We start from the raw sequence: 26,382 nt of genomic DNA, 5'->3' as shown, positions 1-26,382 counted from the left end.
ATGCTGCCCAAAAGACTAAACATAGCTCTGTGTCTTCAACGTGAAATGAAATTATGACAGAGATTTGCTAATATCAGAAATACACAGAATCACACAGAATCACAGAATGACCCGGGTTGGAAGGGACCTCAAGGATCATGTCGTTCCAACCACCCTGCCTAGCAGGGCCACCAAACATTCGCCTTTACTAGATCAGGTTGCCCAGGGCCCCGTCCAATCTCCATCTCTCTGAAAATATATCGTCCAATACACATCTCTCTGAAAATATATCTCATGGAGCAATTGGTATATACCAGGAGCACAGAAAGGAAATAAAGGAGAGGGAGTGCCAATGTGAGTTTGTGAAAAACTACACTGGTCTTCAAACAAGTGTTAATTCACAACTGGGAATGCCTTTTAACATCCATCAGCACAAGTTACACAGGCATAAACATGAAATGTAAATATAACTTCAGAGTCTGTATGTCTAAAGGACGTAACACTTCATAAAATGATTCACAGTGCTTCACAAACTCAGAGGCACAACAATAAAAAGCTGCAAAAACTTCACTAAAACACAAGTCCGTTCTTTCTTGCTTCATCCCTCTCTGGTTAGAGAGGATCCTACCAAATTTCATTTGAATACATCTGAAGAGCTGGATAAAATAAAAGCATGGGCTTTGAGTGAAAAAAAATTGGTATTTACATGGTAATGAAATTGTGTAGAACTTCTTAAACACAGAATACATGAAAGCAGCCGGTAGATTTACCATCAAGAACTTAAGTGCCAATTATAGTTCAAATTCAAAATGTCTTGACTTGCTGGAATGACTCTGTCATAATTACATCCTATTCTTAAGCACTGTAAAGTTGCTTGTGGCAACAACTAAACCAAAGTTGGTAACATTTAGAAGGAATGGTCACGTAGGCTATAAATGTGAAAAATGTGTGGAAAAAAAGGTTTTTTAAAATGCAGAGTAGAGGGTACGAAGCAGTTTGTTTTACCTCCTCATAGCTTTTCATGCTAGCAATTACAAGAAATGGTTGAGTAGGATTTTGGATAAGCTGTTTCTCAAGGAAATAGTTATTTCATTCCAGAACAGTTACCCTGAACAAACAACTATCCAACAGTTTCCAAAACTCTTCTACAAAGAATTCCTCAGAGTTTTCTTCTGCCATCTCTGTTTTTCTCCAGTAACAGTAATAGGAACAACAGATATTTTTGGCCAATGTAGTGATGAAAACACTTAAGAGTTTATTTGACAGGTCAAGCAGCAACAGCTGCTGGTCTTCCTGATGGTAGGCTCAGACTGCTTATTTGACTGTAAAACACTGGCATCAAGCATTATGTGCTTGAAGAGAGAGTGTTGAAGAGTTCTGGTAAAATATCTGAGAAGTATATCTCTCAAGTATGAACTTTGGATGTTGCAAACTGTTTAAAAATACCAGTAGATTGCTCACAAAACTGTATGAGTATTCTAACAGCCTGAATATGCAGAAAAGGAACAAAACCTGGTACATGTTTAGTAAGGTTTTAAGTGTGCTGACCCAATGCAGCCTAGGCCAATTTAACTGCAGGCTGACCCTTCCCTACTCCGTCCCTCATGCCAGTTTTGGCACTTGCTATTTCTGAGCACAGAGTTGGCAGAAAAACTACACTGACCAAAACAAAATCTGGAATTACAGCCTAAGCATGGAAACACACTACTGAAAACATTAGAATAAATACAGCTGTGCTTGACTTTCACTTCCATTTTACCAGTGATGGCATCCAAATTAATCAACTATACTAAAACAGTAACTTTGAGCTACTCAGTCCACATCACCTACTTTCACCTTGCTTGTGAATAAAGGAACACACAGGTATGCTTTGATTTCACTCGACCACCAGCATAGTCCAACCTGTTCAGCATAACCTTTCTCGTTTTTCTTCTTCTATTCCTTCTATTCCCTTCTTCTGTTCCTTAGCTACTCCAAAGTACCTACATTGAGACACCACAGACTAGAAATTACAAAAACCTTTTTCTCTCACCTGGCTGAGCTCACAGACAATTTGCAAAATATCTTCTGTGAAACTCAGGTTAAACAAAGACAGGCAATGAATAAAGTATAAGAATGCACGTGCTGTCAGTGTGGAAAAACATGAAATACTCTTGAATACAGTTAGATATTTCAGTAATGCCAATCTTACTTACTTCAGCTCAGCCCTAGAAGTCCAACTGATTTTCCAGTGCTAAAAGTTGAACCAAGTAAGACCCAAAAATTATTGCTTTAAATTTATTTGATAGCTGGGGAGATCTGCTCAGGTGTTTTCTAGGACACTGCACAAATACTAACGAGACAGTCAAGACTCACTGAAACTTTTAAGAAATTAATGTGCTAGCGTTTTTATTTCTTGAAAGTATCATCACTTAAAACTTCAAGATGATCTATTAGTGAAAAAACGCTGCTGTCAAGTTTATAATTGGATTGACCCCATGCTCTACTATGACAACACACTTTTATAATTACAGTAACGTCTAAATGAGTATTAAATGCTAAAGCTGTAATGAGTTGTGTTGTCTTACACGTGTTTTTAGCAGAGCACAATGTTCACAGCATCTGATTACTTGGCTTTTGCTTCCTTTCCAAGAAAAGCAACCCCAAACTCTTCACAGCAACCTGCTCCTGCTTTCCTGTATGGGTCAGGAAATCAGGCCTCTGTTTCCTTTCTACACGTTGCAACAGGAAGAGCACTGCAGAGCTACTTCCTAAAGGAACTCTTTTTGTCCACCCTTTCCTTGACAGCCCTGGAAGAATGATGTGCGTTTTGAACAATGGGGGAAGGTGAACCAGATTGCATGTCAATGCAGGTCACAGTTACAATGCAGCAGATCTCAAAAAGGTGTAAGGTCTGATAAGAAGCAAGTCTTCTCTAGTTGCTGTGTCAAATCACCCATAGTTTTATCTGAAGGTCTGTGCCCTTGAAGCACACATATATCTTGTTTTTAAGCATAACTGGAAATACATTTCTGTCAAGAAAAGTTGTCTGGCCATGAGACTTTACATGGTGTATGCAGTTATTTTTCCAGTCTCAGAGATAATTAGCACAAGGGCAGTTTGCCAAGCTAAAGCTGAGAGAATATCCTTCACAGCCTTCCTGGGCATTGGTGTCCTTTTCCAATTTTTATGCTGCTGTCACTGGACTCTGGCATTTCTTACCCAATTCATTTGCTTTCTGTGGTAATCATATGCAATGAAGATATGCATGGCCAACATTTAAACAGGCTGCAGATCAATTAGTGGTCTTAAGTTTATCTGATTTTTATCAAAGAAGACAGAGCTTTGGGTCGATTGTCAGAGCCTGTGTCAAGTTGACCTTTTCAGAGATGTCTACATTGCCAGTCCCTTGGGCAACTTGTTGTCCCCTGTTAGTCTCTGAATGGCAGAAGTCTGTTCTGCTCAAGCACAAAGTATACACAGATGTCTATATTACATTCTTATAGGTTTGACAGCAACTGCATGTTGTATCTATAAACTGTCCTTTAGCTGTGACACTTCCTCAATGATGATAAGCTAATTTATGCAACTAAATCTCCTTTGTGCAGAAATGAAAGCTAATTGAGTCATTACAAAGTAATTCAGGAAGGAATACCTTGTATAAATTGGCTTACTTTATAAATCCTTCTCAAGTGGTTTTCATGCATCCTAAGTGGTGCTAAGCAGTTTTGCTGCCATCAAACACCCAAGTGAAAAAGACAGCTTAGAAGAGCTATAAAAACATTATTTTAAAGCAGCAGAGGATGAGAAAAGAAAAGAAAGATGAAAAGAAAGTACACACACAAAATAAAGAAGAAGGATTTGAATTACCTGAAGCAGTGGCTACTTTCTCCTGGCTCCATTTCCTTGGTGTTTCAGTCTTTGGAGGAGCATTTTCTTCTGCAAAACACAATTGCAAATGAAGCTGAAGGGACACCTCAGCTGACAGGAATTACAGCCCACATTAGTCTGAAAGCCACACTCCACATTTCCAGACCATAAGCCCTGTTTACTATTTTGCATTTGTACAGCAGCTGGAGAGTTGTTTTTCCTGTGGTTTCCCCCACCCATCCAAATACTCCAAAAGTTTTCTTTCCAAATCTCACTCGTGAACACGCTTCCCTTCTCACTCTGCTCTAAAAACAGTAATCCAGTTCTGCTGTTTTTATGTTATACAAGACAATTAGAATGAGAGCCTTGCCAGCATAAAGAGAAGGAAACCAAGGAGTAAAAAAGTATCCCAGCCCATATAAAGTAATCTGTTCTATGCAGAAGTATGCAGAGAAGGAAGAGGACATCTTCAGCACCATCAGACAGACACACACTAACTAGGCACCTGCAAGATGGGAATGCAGACATCACAGATGCCATGCATTCAGTCCTCTGCCTATTGCAGCTAACCATGGTTTTAAGCAAACCAGACTGCAAGTAACTTATTTCAAGTTTAAGAGACAAGAAAAGAAGAAGCCTGGCAGTGATCTACACTAAAGAGTGTTTCCTGGCTAGCAAGAACAGAACACTCTATGAAATTCCCATAGGCAAGTTCTTAAGATGTACTCCATCCTCATCTTACATAGATGGGGAATTCTTTCATCCCCATACCCTTACATGAGGAAACCCACACTCCACACAGCACAGGGATGTAACACCTGCTCTGCACAACTCACAGCCAACCATTTGTCAATGAGGCAGAACAGGGAACAAACCATGAGCTCTTTTTAAGTTGTATTATTTCTTCAGTGTCACAAAAAAAAGTAGAAACACATTTATCTTGGCCCTTCTAATACACCAAAAGCTGCTGAATGAATGAAGAAATAATATACCAATAAATCCACTTCTCAAACAAGAATTGGACTTTTAATATGTCTGAATTACTCATCACATCTTATGCTGATATTCATGCTTCTTTTTAGGACATGTTTCAGCAATTTGTTTTGATAGCTTATTAATGACAGACAACAGATACAACACTCGCAACTTTAGAAGTGTTCCTTATTGAGAAACTTTCAGTAATTTGACTTTCTACTTTGACAAAGAGTGAATTTTATATCAAGAGTTCAAAGGATTGCTAGACTTGTAAAATTTAATCTACCCACAAGACTGTCTGTGTGAACATTAAAGCAGATGTTTAAAGCACAAGAGTAGACCTGTTGAAATAAGTATGCATAATTGTTTGCTAACTTACATACGCAGGTCTACAAATATGACAGTTACATCATGAAATTCAAAGAGCTTTGAACTTCTGCCCTGCTAAGCCACTGAGAGTTTTAGCTGTCTGACTCTTTACTAGCTAAAAGTCTGGTTGCAATGAATATAAACTATTTTTGAGCCAAACAAGAAGAAAAAGCAAAACCAACACGACAGAACAGGGAAAATCTAAAGCTGCAGTACAACACAAAACACTCCAAACTATTTACTGCATTTAAATGTACTCCCTCACTTGGCATACCACTTGTGGCATGTTTCCAAGTATGCTCATTTGTTTGTTTTAAGCACTTAGAACTGGAGTACAAATGACACAAACACATCCCTATAAGCTGTCCAGAGCACTAGGAGGCACTGTCATTCTATGGCTTCCATACCACAATTACACCACCCACAGGAATTATTATCCCATTGCCAGTCACATTTTCTAGGATACTCCCTAATGTAAGTGGAGTCAAGAAGACCATTAAAATAATCTGGTACCGTATTTTTCTTCTTCACACCATCACCACCGTTACAGTAAGATAATGTTCTTCTCTGTCTTCTCACTATGTCAAAATGAAAGCAATCAACACTAATCAAGCTAGAACTCTTCCACAGCTGTAGATCCAAAGAACAAACATCTGGCCCTTGAGATACAGCTTACATTTCACACTCAAAGACCCTTAGGGCAAACAACCACCAAAATCATTGAACTGACAGTAAAACAAAGAATTTATTATACTTATTCATTCATTTCCAGTTAGTCCCAGAAAGACACTCAAAATAATTTACTTATTTGAATCTGAAGAAAGAACAGGAAAATAAATACCCAACCACAGATGATTCTATCATCCACACAATTTCAAAATATAACAGTGAATACTATACTGAGTTTTTGACATTAAGCCATTGATTTTTCTTCCAATTTCTTTTTCTTAAAAAAAAAATCTTAAAAAAAAGTAAAAAATCAGACTACTTGAGTATAAAATGGAACTTGGCTCAAGCGATGCATTCCTTCAATGGAATGTGGTATCTCCATAATAAATATTCATAAACTTAACAGTTTCCTCTACCAACACACCTCTTAACCATTCTCATATACTATACACTAATTTATAACATTATTAAATGGTGTTCTACTGTTTTTTAATCTCTGAGACAGACATTGCCTTTGCATAGCATTAGTTTATACCTGGGATAATTCCAGCCTGTGGGCTAATACATCCTATTCAACACTTTAATAACAGTAAACAAAAACAGCTCAGCTATGCAGCAGTATCTTCCAAACCACACAGATGGTTATAAGGTTTTCATTGTGCGGTTTCCATAGCAATCATATTGCAAATCTGGAAGCTTCTTGCAAATAAGCAGCTTGTATTTACATGCCTCTCGGCTGCAGCATGGAACTCTACAACATGTGAAGTTGTTATTCCAATCACATATTGTTATAAACATCACTGGAAGATGTTTTGATCGGTTAAGATAAAAACTGCTGCAGTGAACTAATTTTTCATCTCTTTCATAATGATAAAAGCAATCATACGCTTGTAATGCACATTAATATGTCTTCATTTGAAATCTCACTGTGGTGTCAAAAGGTTATAAGCGTATAAACAGGTCTTATAAGACGAGCCCCCACAAAAACACTTGTTTTATTAAATAATCAATTTTTGAAATCACAGTGCCTTTACTATTGTATTCAGCAGGGATGACAGACACATGCATGCAAATACAAAGGTGCGTACATGAAGAACTCTGCTGACATGGAACATCATGGCTGCATACTGCTTTGTGTAAGAAAAAGATAAAGCAGTTTATTAACATCAAGAGTACCTACCCCTCTACACTGCTTTTTCCCTACCAAACAGTGTCTCTGTACAGAAGTAAACAAGAGCTTTCAAACGTGGATAAATGCTTATTATGGGAAACAGCTGAGACCTTTTCTCTCTCTGATTTATTATTTCATGAATTGACCTAACCCCATAACAGATGGATTATTTTCCTAATAAGGAACATAAATCAATCCAGCTATGTAAATCTGAAAAACAGCAAGAAGTGGCTTCTTACAAACAAGATTATTGGCATTAAAAGGAAAAAGAAAAAAAAAAAGAAAAAAAAGAAAGAAAAAAAAATTAAGTAATTCTGAAGAAGGAGCAATAAACACAAAACTTAAGTACATGATATCTTTTTTATAATTTGGCCAAGCTGGTATCTTCTACTAGCATTAGTAGGGAGGGATAGAAACCATGTGGGGTCAAAGGAATAAAACACCTTGTTCTGTGTATGGCTGCCACACTGCCTCACTTGAGCAGTTCAGGGCACAGTGCACCCCAGCCATGGGAGCAAGGGGTCTCGACAGTACTCTGTACACCTCAGGCAAATTCTTAGCAGGCATTAGCCTAAGCAGCTTGATATCCAAGAGATCATCCACAGGCTACAAGACCTCAGGCTTATTTGCTTTGGTGTGTATAGTAGCATGGACTTTCCTTTCTGGCATTTTTTAGTCTCCACATCCACCCACTCTGTAGAAGAGAACCCCTAATTATTATTATTATTATTAAAATTATAAATTATAAATATATAATTTATTATTATTATTATTAAAAATACTATTCTATCATATAATCCAAGACTGATCCCCAAAATAAGTTTTATTCAAATATACTAACAGCTAAATTGGGCAGTGCTCCAATTGGCTCTTTGTGTAAGTTTGTATCAGTTCTTTGAAAATAACTACTATCTAAATTCCAGAACTAGAAAGGTTGGGCATATGCACTGCTCTTTTTGTCCTACCAGCAGACAATGTACTGGTACCCCAGTGGCCTTAAATAAATGCTACTGACTGTACAAAGTGAAGGTAGAATCATGAAATAGCTTGGGAGGAAAGGGACCTCTGTAAATTACTTAATCTGACATTCTGCTCCAGGTCTGAAATTTAAATCAAGTTTCTAGGAAACATTTGGCATCTTTTGGTACTCCACTCTGATAATCTAAGCTATTCAGCAGTTAAACATCTCATGTATGATACAGCTTAAGCTTAGTATCTTAACCTAGTTTAAGACTTCATAGACAGGATTAGCTCATGACTCCATTTTATCAAGGTCTTGCTAAGACTCCAGCTGTAAGGTTTCCTGAACTTCTTGAGAAATCCTGCATTTTTTTCTTCAACTGCATTTCCTGTATCTTGAGAAAGTGTTCTTATATACCACCATTTCTCCCAATTGTGTAAGCAGTCTGAAAACACCTATCTCAGCTAAAACACTGCCCCCTATTGAGAAGACCTTGGGAGGCTAACTCAGGGCCCTTAAAAGGTTAGCAAACTTTGTAATAAATTAACTCAGGATCAATGTTAGTTTAAAAAAGAAAAAATGTCAGGCGGAGAGAGAGGAAATGATACTGAAGTCCTGGAATGTCACTTCTAGATTTTCTGCATAAAATTCTCTTACTGGGACACCATCCAACGAACCTACATGTCATAGTTTGGTGTAATCAAAAACAAAAAGCTGGTAACAACATTTTCTTCCTACCAAAAGCATTTTGGAGGCGTAACATTTGCCGAACTAAAGAGTGAAATAAAACAATAAAAACCAATACTACTTGGGAAAAACACAAAGCACACTTCAGGCTACAATCCTCTAGTCTTCTGTATGTTATTTGGATCATATAACTATTGCCATGGCGAATAATCACAAAGTGCAGCCATAAAGAGAAATGAAGAAATTTGGAGAATCTAGGGAGGAAGGGTTTAGTCTCTAAATACATTTGTGAAAATGGCACTGCATTTTCCTATTTTACCACATACACACTCATCAGTCTGAAACAGATCATAAAAACACTTCTGGAAAAGCAAGAAGATACTATGACCATCTTACTGGCAAGAAAAAGAGAAGCTTTTTCTAGGGGAAAGTATTTACTGTAGCATTTTAGAGCAGAAAAATATGAAGGTTAAGTGATCAAAAAACACATTTTGTTCCTCTGAAGAAAAACAGTTGCTCTCACACAAGAAGAAGAAAAAATCATTGGCAAGGTCATCCATGGTTGCTGCACAGTGTAGCATTAAATGTTATTTTTGTCTTGACACAAGCAGTTGGATCTTCTTACTCTAGTGTACGCCCTTTTACAAAGTTTTCATGAAACTTGGGACCATGCTTTGCTTTGTTTATCTTCCCTACTTGCTGAGACCTAAATATATATCAGCACTTTCTGTCTTTCTCTGTCCTTTTGCTTTCCTGCCTATGTCCCATTCTGCAGCCACAACCAGTTTGCATGAAGACTATATTCCTCTGCAAAGCTCATATGCATGTTGTTCCATTGCCAAACACAAAGGTTGTTGGTGAGTAAGAGCTGTTGTTTCCAGGGGTTCACAAGGCCCTCCAGGCTCTAAGAACCAAGTAGCACTATGGAAGGAAAAGCATGTTCAGTCACCTGAATGACAGAACAGAATATACTCATTAGGACAACTGAAAAATCCACAGAGACACAGGCGATTCCTGGTTTTAATTATGAATATATTAAGATTTCATGAACTCAGCTTCCTGCCTGGAGTGCCTGCTTGGAGCTCACTTTGCATATAAGCAACCTTCACAGTCATATTCTGAATGACAGCTGAATCAACACAGTCATTCTGTCCCTAGCAATACTCTTCGCTTCCAAACAACAAATAATTCAAAATCTCAACTGGGAAAAAAAAAAAAAAAAAAAAAAAAAAAAAAAAAAAAAAAAAAAAAAAGAAAGAAAGAAAGAAAGAAAGAAAGAAAGAAAGAAAGAAAGAAAGAAAGAAAGAAAGAAAGAAAGAAAGAAAGAAAGAAAGGAAGAAAGAAAGAAAAGAAAGAAAGAAAGAAAAGAAAAGAAAGAAAGAAAGAAAAGCAACACATTTAGATTCTCTACATTCTGTTTATCTTCCTAGATATAGATGAGGAAGAACCAGCCATTCATAAATTTAGGGTTAAAGATGGAGAAAAAAAGTAGCTAGGCTGACAGGATCAGGAGGAACAGAAATATGTAAAACCTCAACTAGACCAACGGTAACCGTGAGAGAAGAGCAGGTGGAAGGAGGCAGGAAAAGTAGGAGTATGTAGCAGACCATCTACAATTCCTAATTCTAAAATTTCTTTGACAAAATGATCTAATTATTATTAATAAAATTCAATACAAATATGCCAAACTGCAATGTGCACTGCATAGAAATAAGGGATGAGTTTTGCACTGACCTTTTTATTTTCTCATGAAGAAAGACCTGATAACAGTAATTCTTCTCAAGAGAAAAGATAAAGGTCACTGCAAGCAAGTTCAATTGTGGATATATACACAATAATTATAATGAAGAAAGAAGAAATTACAGAGAGCCACTTCCAGAAAGTCATTAATTTTTTTTTTCCCTGCATTTACATTCACAGCTAATAAGCACTGAAAATTAATTATTTCTGGAATTTATTTTCAGAAATCAAGTCTCTTAACATTGTCCGATCCTGTATGCTGAACTGGTCACGATATGTTGAACTCAAAAAAACAACAAAGAAAAACCCAACAAAAATTGATAGATCATCAAACGAGGTTTCATAAGCAACTTCAGAGCCCAGCTCCTCCTAAAGTCATAAAGTTTGACCAGGCACTTTTCAAAGCGTTACTTCTACTTTTCGATTGAGAGCCTAGATAACTTCTATGCCCAAGCAGAGGGATCTCTGAAGGTAAGGTTTTATGTCAGCATCCAACAAAAGCACAATTCTGGCTCCACTTCTACAAATGTTCCAAAAGCCTCAAATTTGGCTTGTAAAATCTGGGCAAGAGGTGTCTTATCTAAATCCATACTTAAACATTTAAATAAGGAGCAAAATATTTTAGGATACTTCTCTTAACAATTCTCAACTTCTGATGTTTCTACATGCTCCTCACATGATTCAGCTAGTTAACAAAAAAATGCCCCCTCACCTGCCCTGCTTTCCTTCAAACAAAACAGTTGCAATTATTGGACAGAACAGTGCTGTTGAAGCTGATTCCACAGTTATGTTGTAGGTTCGCAGGAATCTGCACCAGAAACTGCCTTCCTAAATACGTGTGCGTGCACATAACTCTGTTCTTGTATATAAGCATTGTAAAGATTTATGTGAATTCGCTGTAACTAAATTGGTTTGTTCTCTTAACCCATAATAGCTCTTAGTTATGTAAATAGTTTAAGTGTTCAACATGACGTTTTGTAAGCTTCTATTAATAAAGGTTTTGCTAAAATAAACGTGGTAGCTATTAAAATCTACATAGAAAATATAAATAGTTCCCTACATAAATACATCTACCAATCAAGTATTTAATTAACTAATCTATACATTATAACTTTGTACTACAGTGTTATTTGACAACCATGTACAGGAGTCACAGTTCTCAGGCCTAAATTTATCTGCTGCAGAGAAAGAAGTCTTTAGATGTCAAGAGAAGTTTCCCATACTCATTGATCAGCGGCAAGATTTAAATTTAAAAGTCATTTCTGAAAATTACATACTCCTAATTGTGACAAATGTGACTTGACACAATATTTACATACACAGAATCATAAAGAAAGCATCTTATTTAAACCACATTATATCCTTTAATAATCTGCAGGGTTAAAAGTATTCAAATTTATATCCTGATTCCAGAAATGACTTTACTCCAAAAGGCACAGAAGACAAGGCGTTTCAGCCTCGTTTGCTTTAGTGAGAGGAAACACAATACAGTTGTTGGCATGTTTCCACAAGAAAAGTCTGGCTCCCAGATGCTTCTCTACTGACTCCTTTAAAATGTTCTACCAAGACATTTTTGTATTCTCTGTGTTGATCATTAAATGCACATTGACAAAAAACCAAAAAAAAACAAAAAAAAAAAAACCCAAAAACCAACCAACCAGCCTTCAGTCTTTGGGTACTTTCATAAGAAGTAACAAACCCACACCACTGCCTCTTTTCACTGTTTGTGGCATTATGCCACTAAATTCAGTCATGGCGGCTATGTTAAATTTTTTTCTCCAGCTTTAAATGAGGAAATTAACTGTGAAACATGGTTGTTATGATTCACTAGGAAATAAAAAAATCAGAATAAATCAGAAATAAGCTAAAAATTATAGCTGCTACACAGACTGTTTACACATAGAGTATTTGAGGGTACCAAGTCCACATTCATTTCTACACACGTCAACAAACGCAGTCTCATTCCCCTCCTCTCATACACAAGGACCAGAGTGGGATCAGCAGCTTTGGATGTCTGATGTCACCAGCCTTACATGCACCTCTGAGAGACGAGGGAGGACGGCAGGGATCTGAAAACAGTTCATAAACAGGAGATGACAACTGCTCCCCAGAAGCCCGCCACTTTACTGCGGGATTGGCATGCAGCTGGTTCTTAGAAAAACCAGGGCCTCTAGAGTCCCAGATTAGCTGAACTCTCTTGCAGCCAGTACTTTGGATTCTCTAGGCCTCATGCCAAAGACACAGCGCAGTCCCAAGTTGTAGTTTACAAGCAGCCATTTGCTAAGCCTGGGCAAGGTGATTTAATCCAGAAACTGGTCTTTAATGATCCTTATGGAAACAATAACAAAATCATATTCATCTTGAAATGATGTTTACTCAATTATCTGAAACCACTGTTCAATATTTAGTAATGGAAACACCTTACTCCATCAGAAAGGTATGAAAATTGATTCAATTAATGTATTTTGTGACGTGTTGAAGAGTAGACACTCTCGCTACGCACTAGGGGCTTCTCTGTAGACAACAGCTTTGCCATGACAGTAAGATTCCTTCCTTTTATTTCCCAGTTTTACTTATTGTTGTCTTCAGTTTTCAAGGACAGAGTAATTGTTACAGCCTGGCCACAAACCAGAGGGAGAATCACTCAATCTTTTTCCTTAAAGAACTCAAAAGATCCCAAGCTCTTAAACTAGCTCTCATTAGAACATAAAAAGTTCTTAGGTGGAGATTAAGATTTCCTAGAAAAAAAATAAGGCTATTAAAAACAAAACAAAACAAAACAAAACAAAACAAAAACAAACAAACAAACAAAAAAAAAAAGGACTGTAAGAAAACATCCCCAGTGCCAACTGTGTCCTGGAGTTATTTTCTTCCTTTTTTGCTCTCTTGTCCAAATTTCAGTGATCTGCAATGGGCTCTCCCCAGCCTCTTCTGTCTTATTAAGAACACGATCTTTCCTTCAGCACTGATGCTCACCTGTATGTCTGCAGCCTGCCACCTCTGGAGCTTCCCCCTCCCTGTGCTAGGGCATAGAAGACTGTTGCATCTTTCCATCTCAACCTGGTTCACGCTGCCTGACCACTGAAGCAGACAACCTGCTCCTTCCAAAAACAAGGAGCCAGACCAGAGAGTAGCAGCCAAGAAAGGCAGACACAGAGCCCTTTTTTGTGTTGTTTTCCTTGTTCATATGCAAGCTAAACATGATATCCATTACAAATGTAGCACACTGTAACAAACAAGCAAAACAGGCACACTTGCATTACAGACAACAGCATTCATGAAGCTCTGGTTAATTAGCAGCATTTTGTTAGCCTAATTTCTCCATCTTGAGGAGAGCGGGTAGCACATAAAAAGTATACTGAGACAAAAGATATATATATATATCTTTTATATATATATTCACATACACACACACACACACACACACACACATATATATATATGGATATATATATATATATCCATATATATATATATGGAGGGATTCAAGCTTTCCAAAGGCTAAAGAATTCAAATCAGAGAATAGCACGTACAGTAACACAGTGATTAAGTCAGCCTTTAAAGCCCACCTTACTGGGTCTTATTTTAGAACCCAGTTGTATAAATTATGGTTCTATAATAGCTACCTCGTGGAAGCCAGAAAAGTTGGGAAGCACTAGCCTGAGGCACCGTATAACCTCTGGTTGCTCTTGTTTCTCAAAAGACTCTGCCTAATGGTTTTAATAGCCTGATATACAGTCATTCATCACAAATTCAAAAAGTAAAGGTTCCTTGATCTATCTATATAGCATTCATCACAGTTACACTCAAACAGTAGAGCAAGCCCAAATTTTCTATTTTCATAAATATACATAATACAATTGACATTTTACTTTGAACTTGCTAAACTACAGCAATTCCTCAAATTTATGGTTAATAAACTATTTCACATACCAAGGCATTTCCTCTGAAGGCTCTGTATTAGAATTATTTCACTGCTGCTTAATTAGATAAAACCAGTGCCACCAAAGAAAGAACTACAGGTCCATAACCCATTGAAGACATGCATGCATAAACAAAGCTTTGCTCACATTTAACAAGAACTCAACTGTCAGAAACACAGTCCTCATAAAAAAAAAAGCTATGATACAAGTAATTTTACTTTGTGTGATTTTCTCTCCCCAGGATGACAAGCCATTCTGGGACAGAATTCTGTCTTTCAATAACAAACAACTTCTGTCACATACTGTTCACATCAGATTGGTTTTACAGATCAATAGTGTCAAAAGTTGTTTAGCACTGGCACACAGAAAACAATGTAAAAATGATGGATTGGTACTTGCAATAAAATAATCTTATTTCAATAAGTAAAGTCCTTTCAATGAGATGTGTAGTAATTAGTTTTTGAAAGACTTCTTTTATACATAAAACTGCATGATTAAAAATACTTCCTTTTCAGATATTACCAAGTTATGCTTTTTAATTTTAAGCAAACAAGCTTCAAAATGCCAACAGCCAATGAATATTTAACAATCTAGATCTTTTATGTTTTATTATTATTATTGTCTGATTGGGCACTTTTCTGTTTCTTTTTGTTTTGTTTTTTGTAACTCCTTATTACAGTGGATCACAATTCAGGAAGTATACTACTGTTTTTCCCTCTTGTGAACTCTGGAGCCTATTTAGTCTTGCATGCATTTCAAGAAGAGGAAAATACCTAAACTTAATTGTACACATTTTCCATTTAGTGTAGATACTACAATTAACAGCTCTGAATTTCACAGCTGGCCACCATTCCTTCTACAACTCCAAAAATGGAATACAGAAAATGCAATCTGGAATTCTGAAAACGTAGGCTTAGAATAAGTGACGTATTTTGGTTAAAAAGGAAAAGAACAATTTTTTCTTCAGTACAAGTATGCTACTAAATAAAGAACACTCTTCTCTAAAAGTATTTTTCAGCAGAAAATTCTCCTTACCCAAGACTGGCAAGTGCCTCGCGCACACAAATCAGCCTAAATTTGAATACTCAATTATTATTCCATTTTTACCAGCTTCCGCACTTGAATGTTTGTGAATGTTTATAATATATTTGAATTGCATCAGCCACAGTAGAGTTCCTGACAGCTATGGGACACCTATTATCCCCAGACCAGCGATATATATTCACTGTTCGAGAAACACACAAGAAAGGTCTGTGAACCTTATTTTTCCTCTCAAAGACTTGCCACTTCCCACTCAAGGGACATCTTATTATTTTCAGCTGCACCAGATTGTCTTACCTCCTCTTCCATCACTGACACTTAACATCAATAGAAATAAAAGGTTCCCTCTTTAGATGTAGGATTACATTAATTGAAGATAAAGCCCAGGCTCTTGTGGCAAACAAAAGCTGAGATTCAGGTATCAGGTTCCTAAGCATCTTCTGGATGTGATGTCTTCAAATACAAAAAGTTGTCTGCATTCATAACTAATGTCTCATGATCATCAAGTATCAGTGGAAAGACACTCGGTATATATTAATTCCACAAGAGTACTGCCTCAAAACCCTGGGCAACAGAGAATTCAGACACAGCCCCAGACCATCACAGAAGTTTAAATTCAGCAACCTGCAGTTGCAAGAAAATATTTTCCAGTCATTTCCATGTTTGGCATATAATAAAAGACACATAGAAGACCTGAAATCCCAATGATAACAACACACACAAAAACACCTAAGGCAGAAAAAAAAACATCATTACTGCACCCTCACACCAATGTGCAGTTCACATACGTTTTTAATTGATCCTATATTAGGGAGGTGGTGGAGTCACCATCCCTGGCAGTGTTCAAGAAGCATCTGGATAGGGAGCTAGGAGGCATGGTTTAGGGGTTTTCTGTAGGTATTGTAAAGGGAGGATGGTTGGACTAGATGATCTTAAAGGTCCTTCCAACCTTGTGATTCTATGATTCAATTATTTGAATATCTTTTGACTTACAGTGAAGTAAGTAAGCCCTGCGGCATCTCCTCTTATTCTGGTATTGCATCTAATGGTAAGCATTATGGGCAGACATACCCAGTATATAAAAATAAATGGTTAAACAACTGAAAAATATTAATTTATTAACACTGAGATCCAATCTTGGAATAAATGGTTTTGAAGAACAGCCATTCCTCACTGCTTTAAAAGGAGGACAAACAAAAAAAAGAAAAACCACCTCACTGTTCTTGAATATGAAATGTGTTTTAATAGAAATAATTCAAAATACTTCCAATAATTACTTTCAAAACTCATCTTTAGATGAGTCCTCAAGAATTCTCATCTACTTTTCAGCTTCAAATATCACAGACTCCACTTAGATTTAGAAATCACATCATTTTCTAAGGAAATACAGTTAGAATTCTTTTTGTTGGGAAAAAAGAAAATACGTGTATATTTAAATAGCACAACAGTATTATATATCACTTTTGTGGAAAAGAAGTAAGGAATTGCACAAATACTTGATAAATAACTGACGCTGGGAGGAATTTGGACAATATACCAGGATATATAATACACTACCTTAACAGCAATCTTCACAAATAACATGTTAGATTTCATAATAATCTTTTTATCTGCTGATTCAGACCTACTGCACTGATTCACACTGATCCATTAACAGTTTGTTTTAGCTTATTTGGTTTTGAGAACTGGTCATACAGCTGCAGTCCAGAACAGGGACTGCCATGCACCAAACAGACCTTGGCAGTGATACATTGAAAACACTGAAGCAAGCACATGTCTTATGAAAAGGTGTATTCATTAACACATCATTTGTGAAATCCTCTGTGCTAGCACCAAAAACTTAGTATATCTGACAAATATCTGCTATAATCTTGTGTTTGTGAGTGACAGGTCAAGCTTACACTCAAGCCTCAGTAAATAATCATGACTTTCTTCTTCCCTAAAAGTAAACCAGAGATCACGTTCTTGCCTTTTCCTCAGTTCAAGCTGTGAAAATGCTCAAATGACCAAGTAACAAGAGAAGATGATGAGGACATTGAGTTATGCTATTTAGCTGCAGAGATTAATGGCTAAAAATTAAGACAACAAAGCTGTTTAAAGAGACAATCGTGATTCAGAGACAAGCTGATCATTCTCCATCTTCATAAGCAATGTTTGAAATAAGTTCTGAAACAACATCAATATAATTTTAAAACTATTACTTTAAAATTATTAAAATACTTTGTTTAAAATAAGCAACCACATAAAAAATGTTTCTCTGTGTAGCACACTTCCAGTTGTTTCTTACCTTTCCTCCAAGCTTTGCCTTGGTTACTGAGTTTCCCTAACTAAGCTTCCAACTGCACTGCAAAACAGAATTACTGGCCAAATACTGTGGTTTGATCAAACTGTTTGGCAGAGAAATGATAGTGGGAGTTAAAAGACAAAGGCAAGCTTTTCAGTCCCATGATCCTTGTCCCAGTCAGACACTGAACCAATCCCAAAATTCAATTTACAGCAAAGTAGGGACTGACGCAAGTTGTATTTGCTGGATTAATTCCCCACAGCAATTCCCCTGGCTAGACAGCACTGGATTTCACTGTCCTCTTACCCAAATATTCTCTATCTTTTGGACAGGTTAAAATTAAATGATACAAAGCCAGACATTTCAGATTTGTATTACACCACAACTCTTGGGATTTCCAACCTTACCAAGAATCACCAAAGAGATCATCAAACCCTATATTTAGAATCATTTTGGTGGAAGCTATACTGTGCACACTGGAAACTACTATTATGCAAGTTTGCAAGATGAATGAGAAATGAAAAAGATAGCACAAGATTGAAATTTAATATAAGGATGAGAGTTTATATTAAGACTGTTGTTTTTCTATTGATCAAGACTGTTATAGAAAGAACACAACTGATGTTTCAGAAAGGATCGTGGTTAGTACTGCAAGTTCATGTAAGTGGTCCACGCAGATGAGAGACCAAAGAATGAAGGAAAGAAGGCCCTTAAAAATTATGTCACTAAGATCCCAGGTTATTAAAGAAAATAATTTGGTCTTCAGGGATGATAAGAGAAGACAAAATCTTGACAAATGACAACTATCTCCTGACAAGCACAACTCAGTAGTTTTTTTTTAAACACCACTAGACTAAAGACTATGCATCCAGATATAACTACACACACATATAACATGGTTTAACACTAGAGTCTGAGAAGTTTTAAGCTCCACATAAATAACCACAGTAAAACACACTGAGTGGGAATCAGGCAAATGATGGTTCTATAGTAAATATGAATTTGTGTGAGCCATTGAAGAAAGAAAGTGATTTAACAGATAAAGAGTAATTTTTCCACCTCTCTTTGTACCCTCTCCAACTATCAGCCTATTTCTTCTGCTAGCAAGCAGTACAAATTGAATTCCGTTGAAATCTAACTTTGTAATAGGAAATACAGACTATTACTATTCTGGATACTGGATTGAAGCTAGTGAGCTCCTGTCTGGAAAATCCATTTTTCTACAATGTCTACTGCTACATGAGGGATGGGGGGGTGGGGGGGGGAAGAAGGCAATGTAGCAGCTAGTGAGTACTGCACCAGCCCATCCTGATTGCTGCTATGCTTCCTCAAAATACTCAGTTTTACAAAATAGTGAGAAAATATACATATCATCTCTTCAATCCAAACTCTCTTTACTGTAACACTAAGCCCAATATTACAGAATTGACTTCATTATGAACTGGTTGAATTTGCTTGGAAATGCAGACATAAATTTAAAAAAACACCGGACTACGCAAATGATTCCTTGAGAAATGGCAAATAACAATCAGATGTATAACAACAAGGTACAATGAGCTGTGTACCTGAAGTACAACGCTTTAAAGTTTTGATGTCTGGAAAGCTAGTGGACGTAACATCAAGATGCTCTGAGGATCAATACAAAGTGCAAGTAAATTTCTTCTTCCTCCTTACAAGGATCTAGCATGTGTCTTCTCTATTCCAGAGTTTAGAATGGCTTTTGGGAACAGAAAGGTACAAGAGTTCAGAATTTCTTATTTGCTCTGGATTAGAAAGAAAAACTAACAGCAGGGGTAATGGATTTCCACTTTTTCCACTATGAAAGGAAGGAAGAATACATTCATTTACCCAGGAAAATAAAAAGGACAGTTAGTGGGAATTAAAAGCCTACCATCAACAAGGCCTAATGAAGCCAGGTGAGACCAAAGTGAAGTATACTCTTTTACCATCAGTTTAAGCGAATAGAATTACAAGAACCAAGCAGGGCCTATTCCTGTGAGATTTGTCAACTAGCACTTCATCTAATCCTCTTCAATATGTTATGCATAAGGAAGTGAAAGACTGATCTTGGGCAACAGAAACATTAGTTTTTACTGCCATTTAGGCAAATTACTTTTGAAGTAAAAAACATGATGGGCAAGTCAGTGGAAAAAGCTGTAAGGCAAGTTGATTTTTTTAATTTTATAAAATAAATACATACTAGAGAATGTTAATGAACTAGAAGTCCTTCAAGACCACTTTTACACTTTCTGCATTATATTGATGCTCCTGCTGAAGAAAACTGAAGTGTTCCACTCAGATATGGTTAAAGACATTTCTAATGTCACAGAAAAAAATTGATTGAAATCTGTATCTTAGTCACCAGGTTGCTTTATCCTCTCAGGTTATCAAACTAGAAGCAGAGAAGACAAAATTGTCACTAGTCGTAAGGTTAAAAACAAAATAACCTCAACATACCTGGAAGTTCTTCATAAATACTGTCATCTGTTGGCTCACTGCTTGCATGTCCAACATCATCATATTCCTCCTCCTCAGGAATACTATTAGATCCCATATCTATGTAAAAGCAAAGTTAACGTTTCCTAAATAAGAAAACTAAAAGAAATTCATTCAAAATGCAAACATAATTTATTTGTATTCTACAAGCTGGTTCTTATAGTATATTCTTATTTTTTTATACCACTCATAAGGGAAGCTTTCAAGCTACATGGTACTCTTGGAAAGAAAAGCAAATACACTGCATTAGGAGAAAAGTCATGTAAAAGCTACTAGATGATTGGGAACCAAAAGTTACTATTCAAAACTTGGATAAGTGGTAATAAGAGAGATACAAACATGACAGCGCTACCATCACTAAGCAGTACTAATAATAAAGGATATGGCTTTCCTGGCTTACCTTGAATTACAAATTTCACTTGCTGTACCCATTCCTCAGCTTCTTTGGGAGTGGCAGCTGTAAACTATTAAATGTTTATTAATAACAAGTAGTAGTAATGACAAAAACATAACTACAATTTCATTAGCAATAAATAAAGGGTCTGCAGCATTCTCATCACTTCCTCAAGAAACCATTAGTAATTCTTTTCGTGTCTTCTGGTACTTTTCTTGCAAGGATGCTTCTTATAATGTAAAGCTAATTTTGACAAATTTACGTAATTGAAGGAGAGGATGATGGATTTGAAACTCTGATCAGCAGCTGGCAGCTGTGCAGAAAAAAAGCTGCTTCTCTTCATCAATGTCAAAGCCAGAACTGATGAACAAAATTTGCCCTTGACAATTAGAAGACACCCATGAATTTCTTTAGACTGCTGGGTACAGTTTTCTTAAAAATGTTCTTGTCAGACTCCAACACACTACCTGACAGCTTAATTAACTGGCTTTCAACTGCAATCTCAGATATTTAAAACTTATTAAACTTACATTCCATATTGATGTCTAGCTGATAGATCTCTGAATTGCACAGCTGATATGTGCCTTTAAGCAGATATACTTGGCAAAGCCATGGCCAATACAATATGTGTTTAACACTGATAGATATTTTGTTTAACTTTTTTTTCCGTTACTTAATTCATCCAAGAAATAATAGACATACTATACAATAGACATTAAAATACTAACATTGAAACGACCAATAGATAAAGATGATAGATTTCCTTGTTCTTGTCCAAAATGATAGTATTTGAATGCATACATATATTTTTTTAATTAGATTTTTTTTCCTAATATCTTCCTAATATATAACATACAGTATAAGCAAGCAAGGATTTCCTTTTTTTTTATTAAGATGTCAGTGGAAGTTGTTTTATTGAAATGTTCATTTGGTAACTGGAATTGTAAAGGCTTTATCAATTTAATTTCAAGTCGACATAAAAAGTCCAACCTGATAAATGCGCTTATCAGGAGCGGAGATTTCAAAACAGCAATCTTTCTTTGCATCCTTCCGAAGGCTATTATTCATTCTGATGGTGTAGCCCTCTAAGGCAAATTCACCTTTCTGTTGTTTGTCTGTTGGAGATAAAAAACAAAGTTAGAGCTTCATTTACAACAGTGAATGCAAGTGCCTCAGCAGGTTATCGTTTATTCAGATTTGGTTTTCTATTTCATGAATTTTACAAAGAACAGGGAGGTTTTTTAGCAAAATGATTAGGTGATACTTCTGGAGATAAAGCTTTACTTTAAAGGAAGATGTAGAAAAAAGTATATTTTTCTGTAGGATGACTACAGAATTCCATAGAGAGATGCTTACAGATGGTGGTCTTATTTAGCAAGAAGTGCATGTTATGACAATTGTACCTAGGGAAAGCCAAGAACTGGAACTGGTGAGACATGCTTCCTATAAATCAGTGTCTCTTCCAGGTTCAGTAAACCAATGGGAAAACCCATCTAACCGAGAGCTTGCTGAGCTCCCTCCTGAACTAACCACTTTACTTAAAAAAAATAAACTTCAAGCTCCTTTTTTAAACAATTGAAAAAGCTTTTCTGCCCACCCACTCCCAGATGCACTTCCTTTCCACATGGTACAAGTAGAGAATGAATTCTGTTATAAATTCAGGTGTGTGTTCCCAAAGCATTTTTCTCAGCACAGTTTAATTAGCTAATAAAAGTACTGAGCCCTACCACAGTTTATTACGTAGAGCCATGTGGTTGCTTTAAAGACAATCCTACTTTTTCAATTTTAAGGGTTCTGGTTTATAAAAGTAACACTTAGCATAGGCCTGAGTTAAATATTCTGCGTGGTGGGCAAGTAACACCTGTGTGCTCCTGAGCACTTTAAACCAAGGCATGTTTTGGTGGATATTAAAAAGAAAACAAAAAAGCAGAAGTAAGTTGTTTTTGCAAGTTCTGGTGATCACAGCACAGCGTTCAATCTAATATGGGAATCACCAGTCGCATTTTTCTCAGGCGTCCCAGAACAAAGTGCAGACGTAAATGAAATAAAATTATATAGATCCTTATGTTGTTTGTTTGTTGTTTTTTTCCCCCACACAGAAGGGGAATACATTAACTAACAAAAAGCATTAGACGCAACAGCGCTGTGACTTCTGCTCAACAGAAGCAAATGAAGCATCCAATGCTCATGTTTTTCAACAAAAGGACACAGAATCCATAGGCAGATAAAATAAGAAAAAAAAAAGACAATTTTTGAAGGAGCAAAATGTGACAAACAGCAACACAAACATCAGTAAAGAAAGGGCAGTTCCTACACAAATACTCTCCTTAACAGCCTTACATTGTGCTTTCTTCCACCTTCTTCTTAATTCTCACCCAGGGCAAGGAAACAGCAAGTTAAAAAATTACATGAGCAAATCCAGAGCACTGTGCCATTCCCTTTTTCTAGTCCCTTCTGTAACAGTAGATTTTCTTCATTAAGTAGTAAGATTCAGTACTGATATTTTTTATTTGCTCAATTCTCCATCCCCACATCAATCAGGACACAGATGCAAAATTCATGGAATGCCACCAAGGCAGATATTAAAAATAACTTGCAATAGGTTAAATAGATCTCCTTTTAATGAAATTCATTTCAGCCTAGAAATTTTATTGTTCCTTCACTTGTGACCTCAGGAAGAAGACAAAGTAGAGCACATTAATTTCTCACTCTGCCATACTAAACCCCAATAATATAGGAGCATGCAGACAGAATAAACAAACATCAGGTTCAAAAGGGAGTAACAAGTGGTATACTTCATAATGAAAGAACAACACAGTGCATGGTATCCACATTGTATTTGTTCATTTTCTTCTTTATACTGCCCCTTTCTCATCTCTTAGGATATGCCATTCCAGTGGAAATTATTTGCATACACACAAAAAAAAATTGTATTTCCTTTGCTATTAAAGTCTCTCACTGCACTTCATGGCAGCAGACTAGTCATATCTTTGCTTCTAATTACCTAAGCAGAAAGGAGCCCCTGACAGAAGCCCAGTGTAGCTCTGCACAAGTGCTTAAAACGTTGACTACAAAGAAATTTCAAGATCATGCAATACTTCACAGCCCTTACAATAAACCCACCAAAGTTGGGAGAAAGACTCAGTTCGCATTTGCAATTCCTGTAGCAACAAACCAAAGACCAGGTATTTCCTAAGAAGAAGCTCCACAAGTATGAAGTGGGAGGACACCAGCCAGTAAATTGCCCAGCTGCATCTACTGATGATGACAGGCAATGGGTACCTACAAATCCCAATTGCTCCTGTACAATAGACCTCTCAAGGAAGGACTGGAGACCAACCCTGTTACCTGACAGCCAGAGGGCAAATTGTGATACGTGGCAGCTGTTTGGCCAGGAACAGTACTCAGATGTGGGCTGGAAGGCATGGCCATCTTGTGATTACCACATTTGATAACCACCTCAACAACACATCTTAGGAAATGCTTGCAGCTAAGCAGGTGTGACTTCTGTGAACTTTCCCATTCAGAAATGTTTATATCACAAATACTTTCAGTATACTGTACTTCACTGAGAGTATAACAGGTTTTGATGTTTAAAAACTTTAAAGACCTGAAGATTTTACTTAGAGATAAAAAATTAGATATACTAGTTCCTAATAGCAGGAGCCTTAAATGTCCATAGCTTCAGGAAGCTTATTTACATTACTGAGATGTCACTTTCACTTTGAGTCTCCAAATTAGTACCAGAGTTTTTCCCTTGACAGGAATTCAGCAGCATATTAGGAAGGAATTGGGAAGAGACATATGAACAGAATGCACTTCTCTGAAGGATAATGTTCTTGCCTCTTATTTTCTCAAGATAGAGCTTTGCAATTCAACCACAGGAAACCCTTTGGCTGTCACAGTGCAAAATAGAACAGCAATGTAAAAAATATAATTTGATCAGTTTTGTAAAAGCAAGAAAGAGCACGAGCATCACTAGGCAGAAGTTTTTCCACCATTAGGTCAGATCTCATTTCAGAATAAGCTGCTCTTTACTCTCATCTTCTCATCCTCTTCTCTTGCATCAGTATGCACCAATAAATACATAAATCTGGGTCTGTGCATTCCATTTTCCATAAGAAATTCTGAATGGTAAAAACCTTGTACAATTGAGCAGATAATCAGGAACTAAGTACTAAAAAAGAAGTGAAAGTTGGGACAAACATTTTAGAGAAAAACAAACTTATGGGGCAATAATTAAAGCAGATCTGAATGAAATTTGAGAGCCACCTTAAGCATTTTTCTAAATGTAAGTATTACATGTAAATTTCATGTATCGTAAGAAGGAAAAAGTGAAATGTTGTTAACAACGGAAACAGCCAATATTACATTAGGAAAAGGGAGTCTCAGGGGAAGCAGACAAAAAGGGTTTTGAAGTAGCCTTGCGTAACTGAGTCCATGGGAACTTTTGAAACAAAGGAGGGTAAACCTTCAACTGGGTCTTGAAATGATTGGGTTGTAAATTTGAGGCCTAAGGCATTGTGGCCATATTATTAGCACATGTGAAAAGAATTAGTGCACTCTGCAGAACAGAGAGGACTTGAAGATTGGAAAGGAAAGAAGTTACAGAGAACGGCATAAGGAACAAAGGCAAACAGAAAGATTTCAGAGAGTTATAAAGAATTTATAGATACTATTAGAATCCATAATTTAACTCTCTTCATCTTAGAATTAGGAGCCCATGAGATCTTACAGTTTACGCGTCTTCATGTTAAATGTAGTTTTGCATATTTTTCCTTAAGCCTTCTAAAAACAGCACGTCAGTATCTCAAAATAGTAATCCCTTTTCCAGCTTCTAGAATAAGTCTTTCCAAGTGCACGCCTAGCAATTATTTTTTATAGAGAGCGAACCTGAAATGGAACATACTTTTCATTTTCTCTTTTGAGAAATATAAATAATAATAATAAATAAAAAGGAAGAAGAAGAAGGAAGAAATTGAGGCAAAGACTATATTCAAGTCCAGACCTGCACATCACCGAGTTAGAAAGCTGTCCCAAAGGACTCACTAAACCTACAAACCAACACAGGTCTTATGAAGCACCAAGATATCAGTAATTGTTGAAGAAACAGATGTAAACTTAACAGCCTGAAAATGTTTTAAGTTATGCTAACCCATGAGTAGGCTAAGAGGAAAAAAAATACAGCAGCGCCTTCCTTTACTCACAGCTATTGCAATTCTGCAGCCACAGAAAGTCAAATTTTAGGAGTTAAAAAAAGCAATTTTGTGAAAAAAATTGAAATAATTAGGGTATTTTCTCCTACTACATCGCTTTACATTACTAATTAAACACACAGCATGACTGTAAGCACATACAGAACCTCTCATCTGCTTGTTTCTCTTCAGATCAGGTTAATGTTGACAAAAGGGGAATCTTCTAATTGTGTGAATCAGCTCTACAACCAGGGCCCAGTCAATACAAAATGCCTGCAGACATTGCCCAGGCTCAGGCAGACCAACATTGTTTAGACAACTGCCATCTATACAATCTGGGAGGTGACAGCAGTTTTAGAATCGTAGAATATCCTGAGTTGCAAGGGACACACAAGGATCACTGAGCCTAACTCCTATCTTGCATAAAGTTATTCAAATGCATGTTTCACTGTTATCCTCCAGCTTTGAAGAACACAGCTTCATTTCCACATGGCCCAAGTTATTTGGTGTAGCATCAAAGGTCACTGCAAAAGAAGAGCTCAAATAGTGCAGCATACCACAGTAAGTACTACTGCTGGCTGTAGAAACAGGAGAATAGCATCAAGTTCTTCAGGAAATGCAGGCCAGATCTCCTGGAGATTCTCTTATC

General features: G+C 36.7%; 1 protein-coding gene across 2 annotated transcripts in view; it reads right to left on the bottom strand.

Annotated features, from left to right (window-relative positions):
- Nucleotides 1-26,382, bottom strand: part of SKAP2 (src kinase associated phosphoprotein 2) — a 105,762-nt gene that overhangs the window by 13,987 nt on the left and 65,393 nt on the right. For both annotated transcript variants that reach the window (XM_015853838.3, XM_085538456.1), the window contains exons 7-10: nucleotides 21,529-21,653; nucleotides 20,545-20,608; nucleotides 20,106-20,204; nucleotides 3,829-3,897 (exon numbers count right to left, since the gene is read on the bottom strand). In XM_015853838.3, the coding sequence (XP_015709324.1) occupies nucleotides 3,829-3,897; nucleotides 20,106-20,204; nucleotides 20,545-20,608; nucleotides 21,529-21,653 (357 nt within the window). The remainder of the gene's footprint in view (nucleotides 1-3,828; nucleotides 3,898-20,105; nucleotides 20,205-20,544; nucleotides 20,609-21,528; nucleotides 21,654-26,382) is intronic.

Source organism: Coturnix japonica, chromosome 2, assembly GCF_054131305.1.
Source record: "Coturnix japonica strain WE chromosome 2, WE-NBRP24, whole genome shotgun sequence".
Classification (NCBI taxonomy): Eukaryota; Metazoa; Chordata; class Aves; order Galliformes; family Phasianidae; genus Coturnix; species Coturnix japonica.
This window is presented reverse-complemented; position numbering and strand designations above follow the sequence as displayed.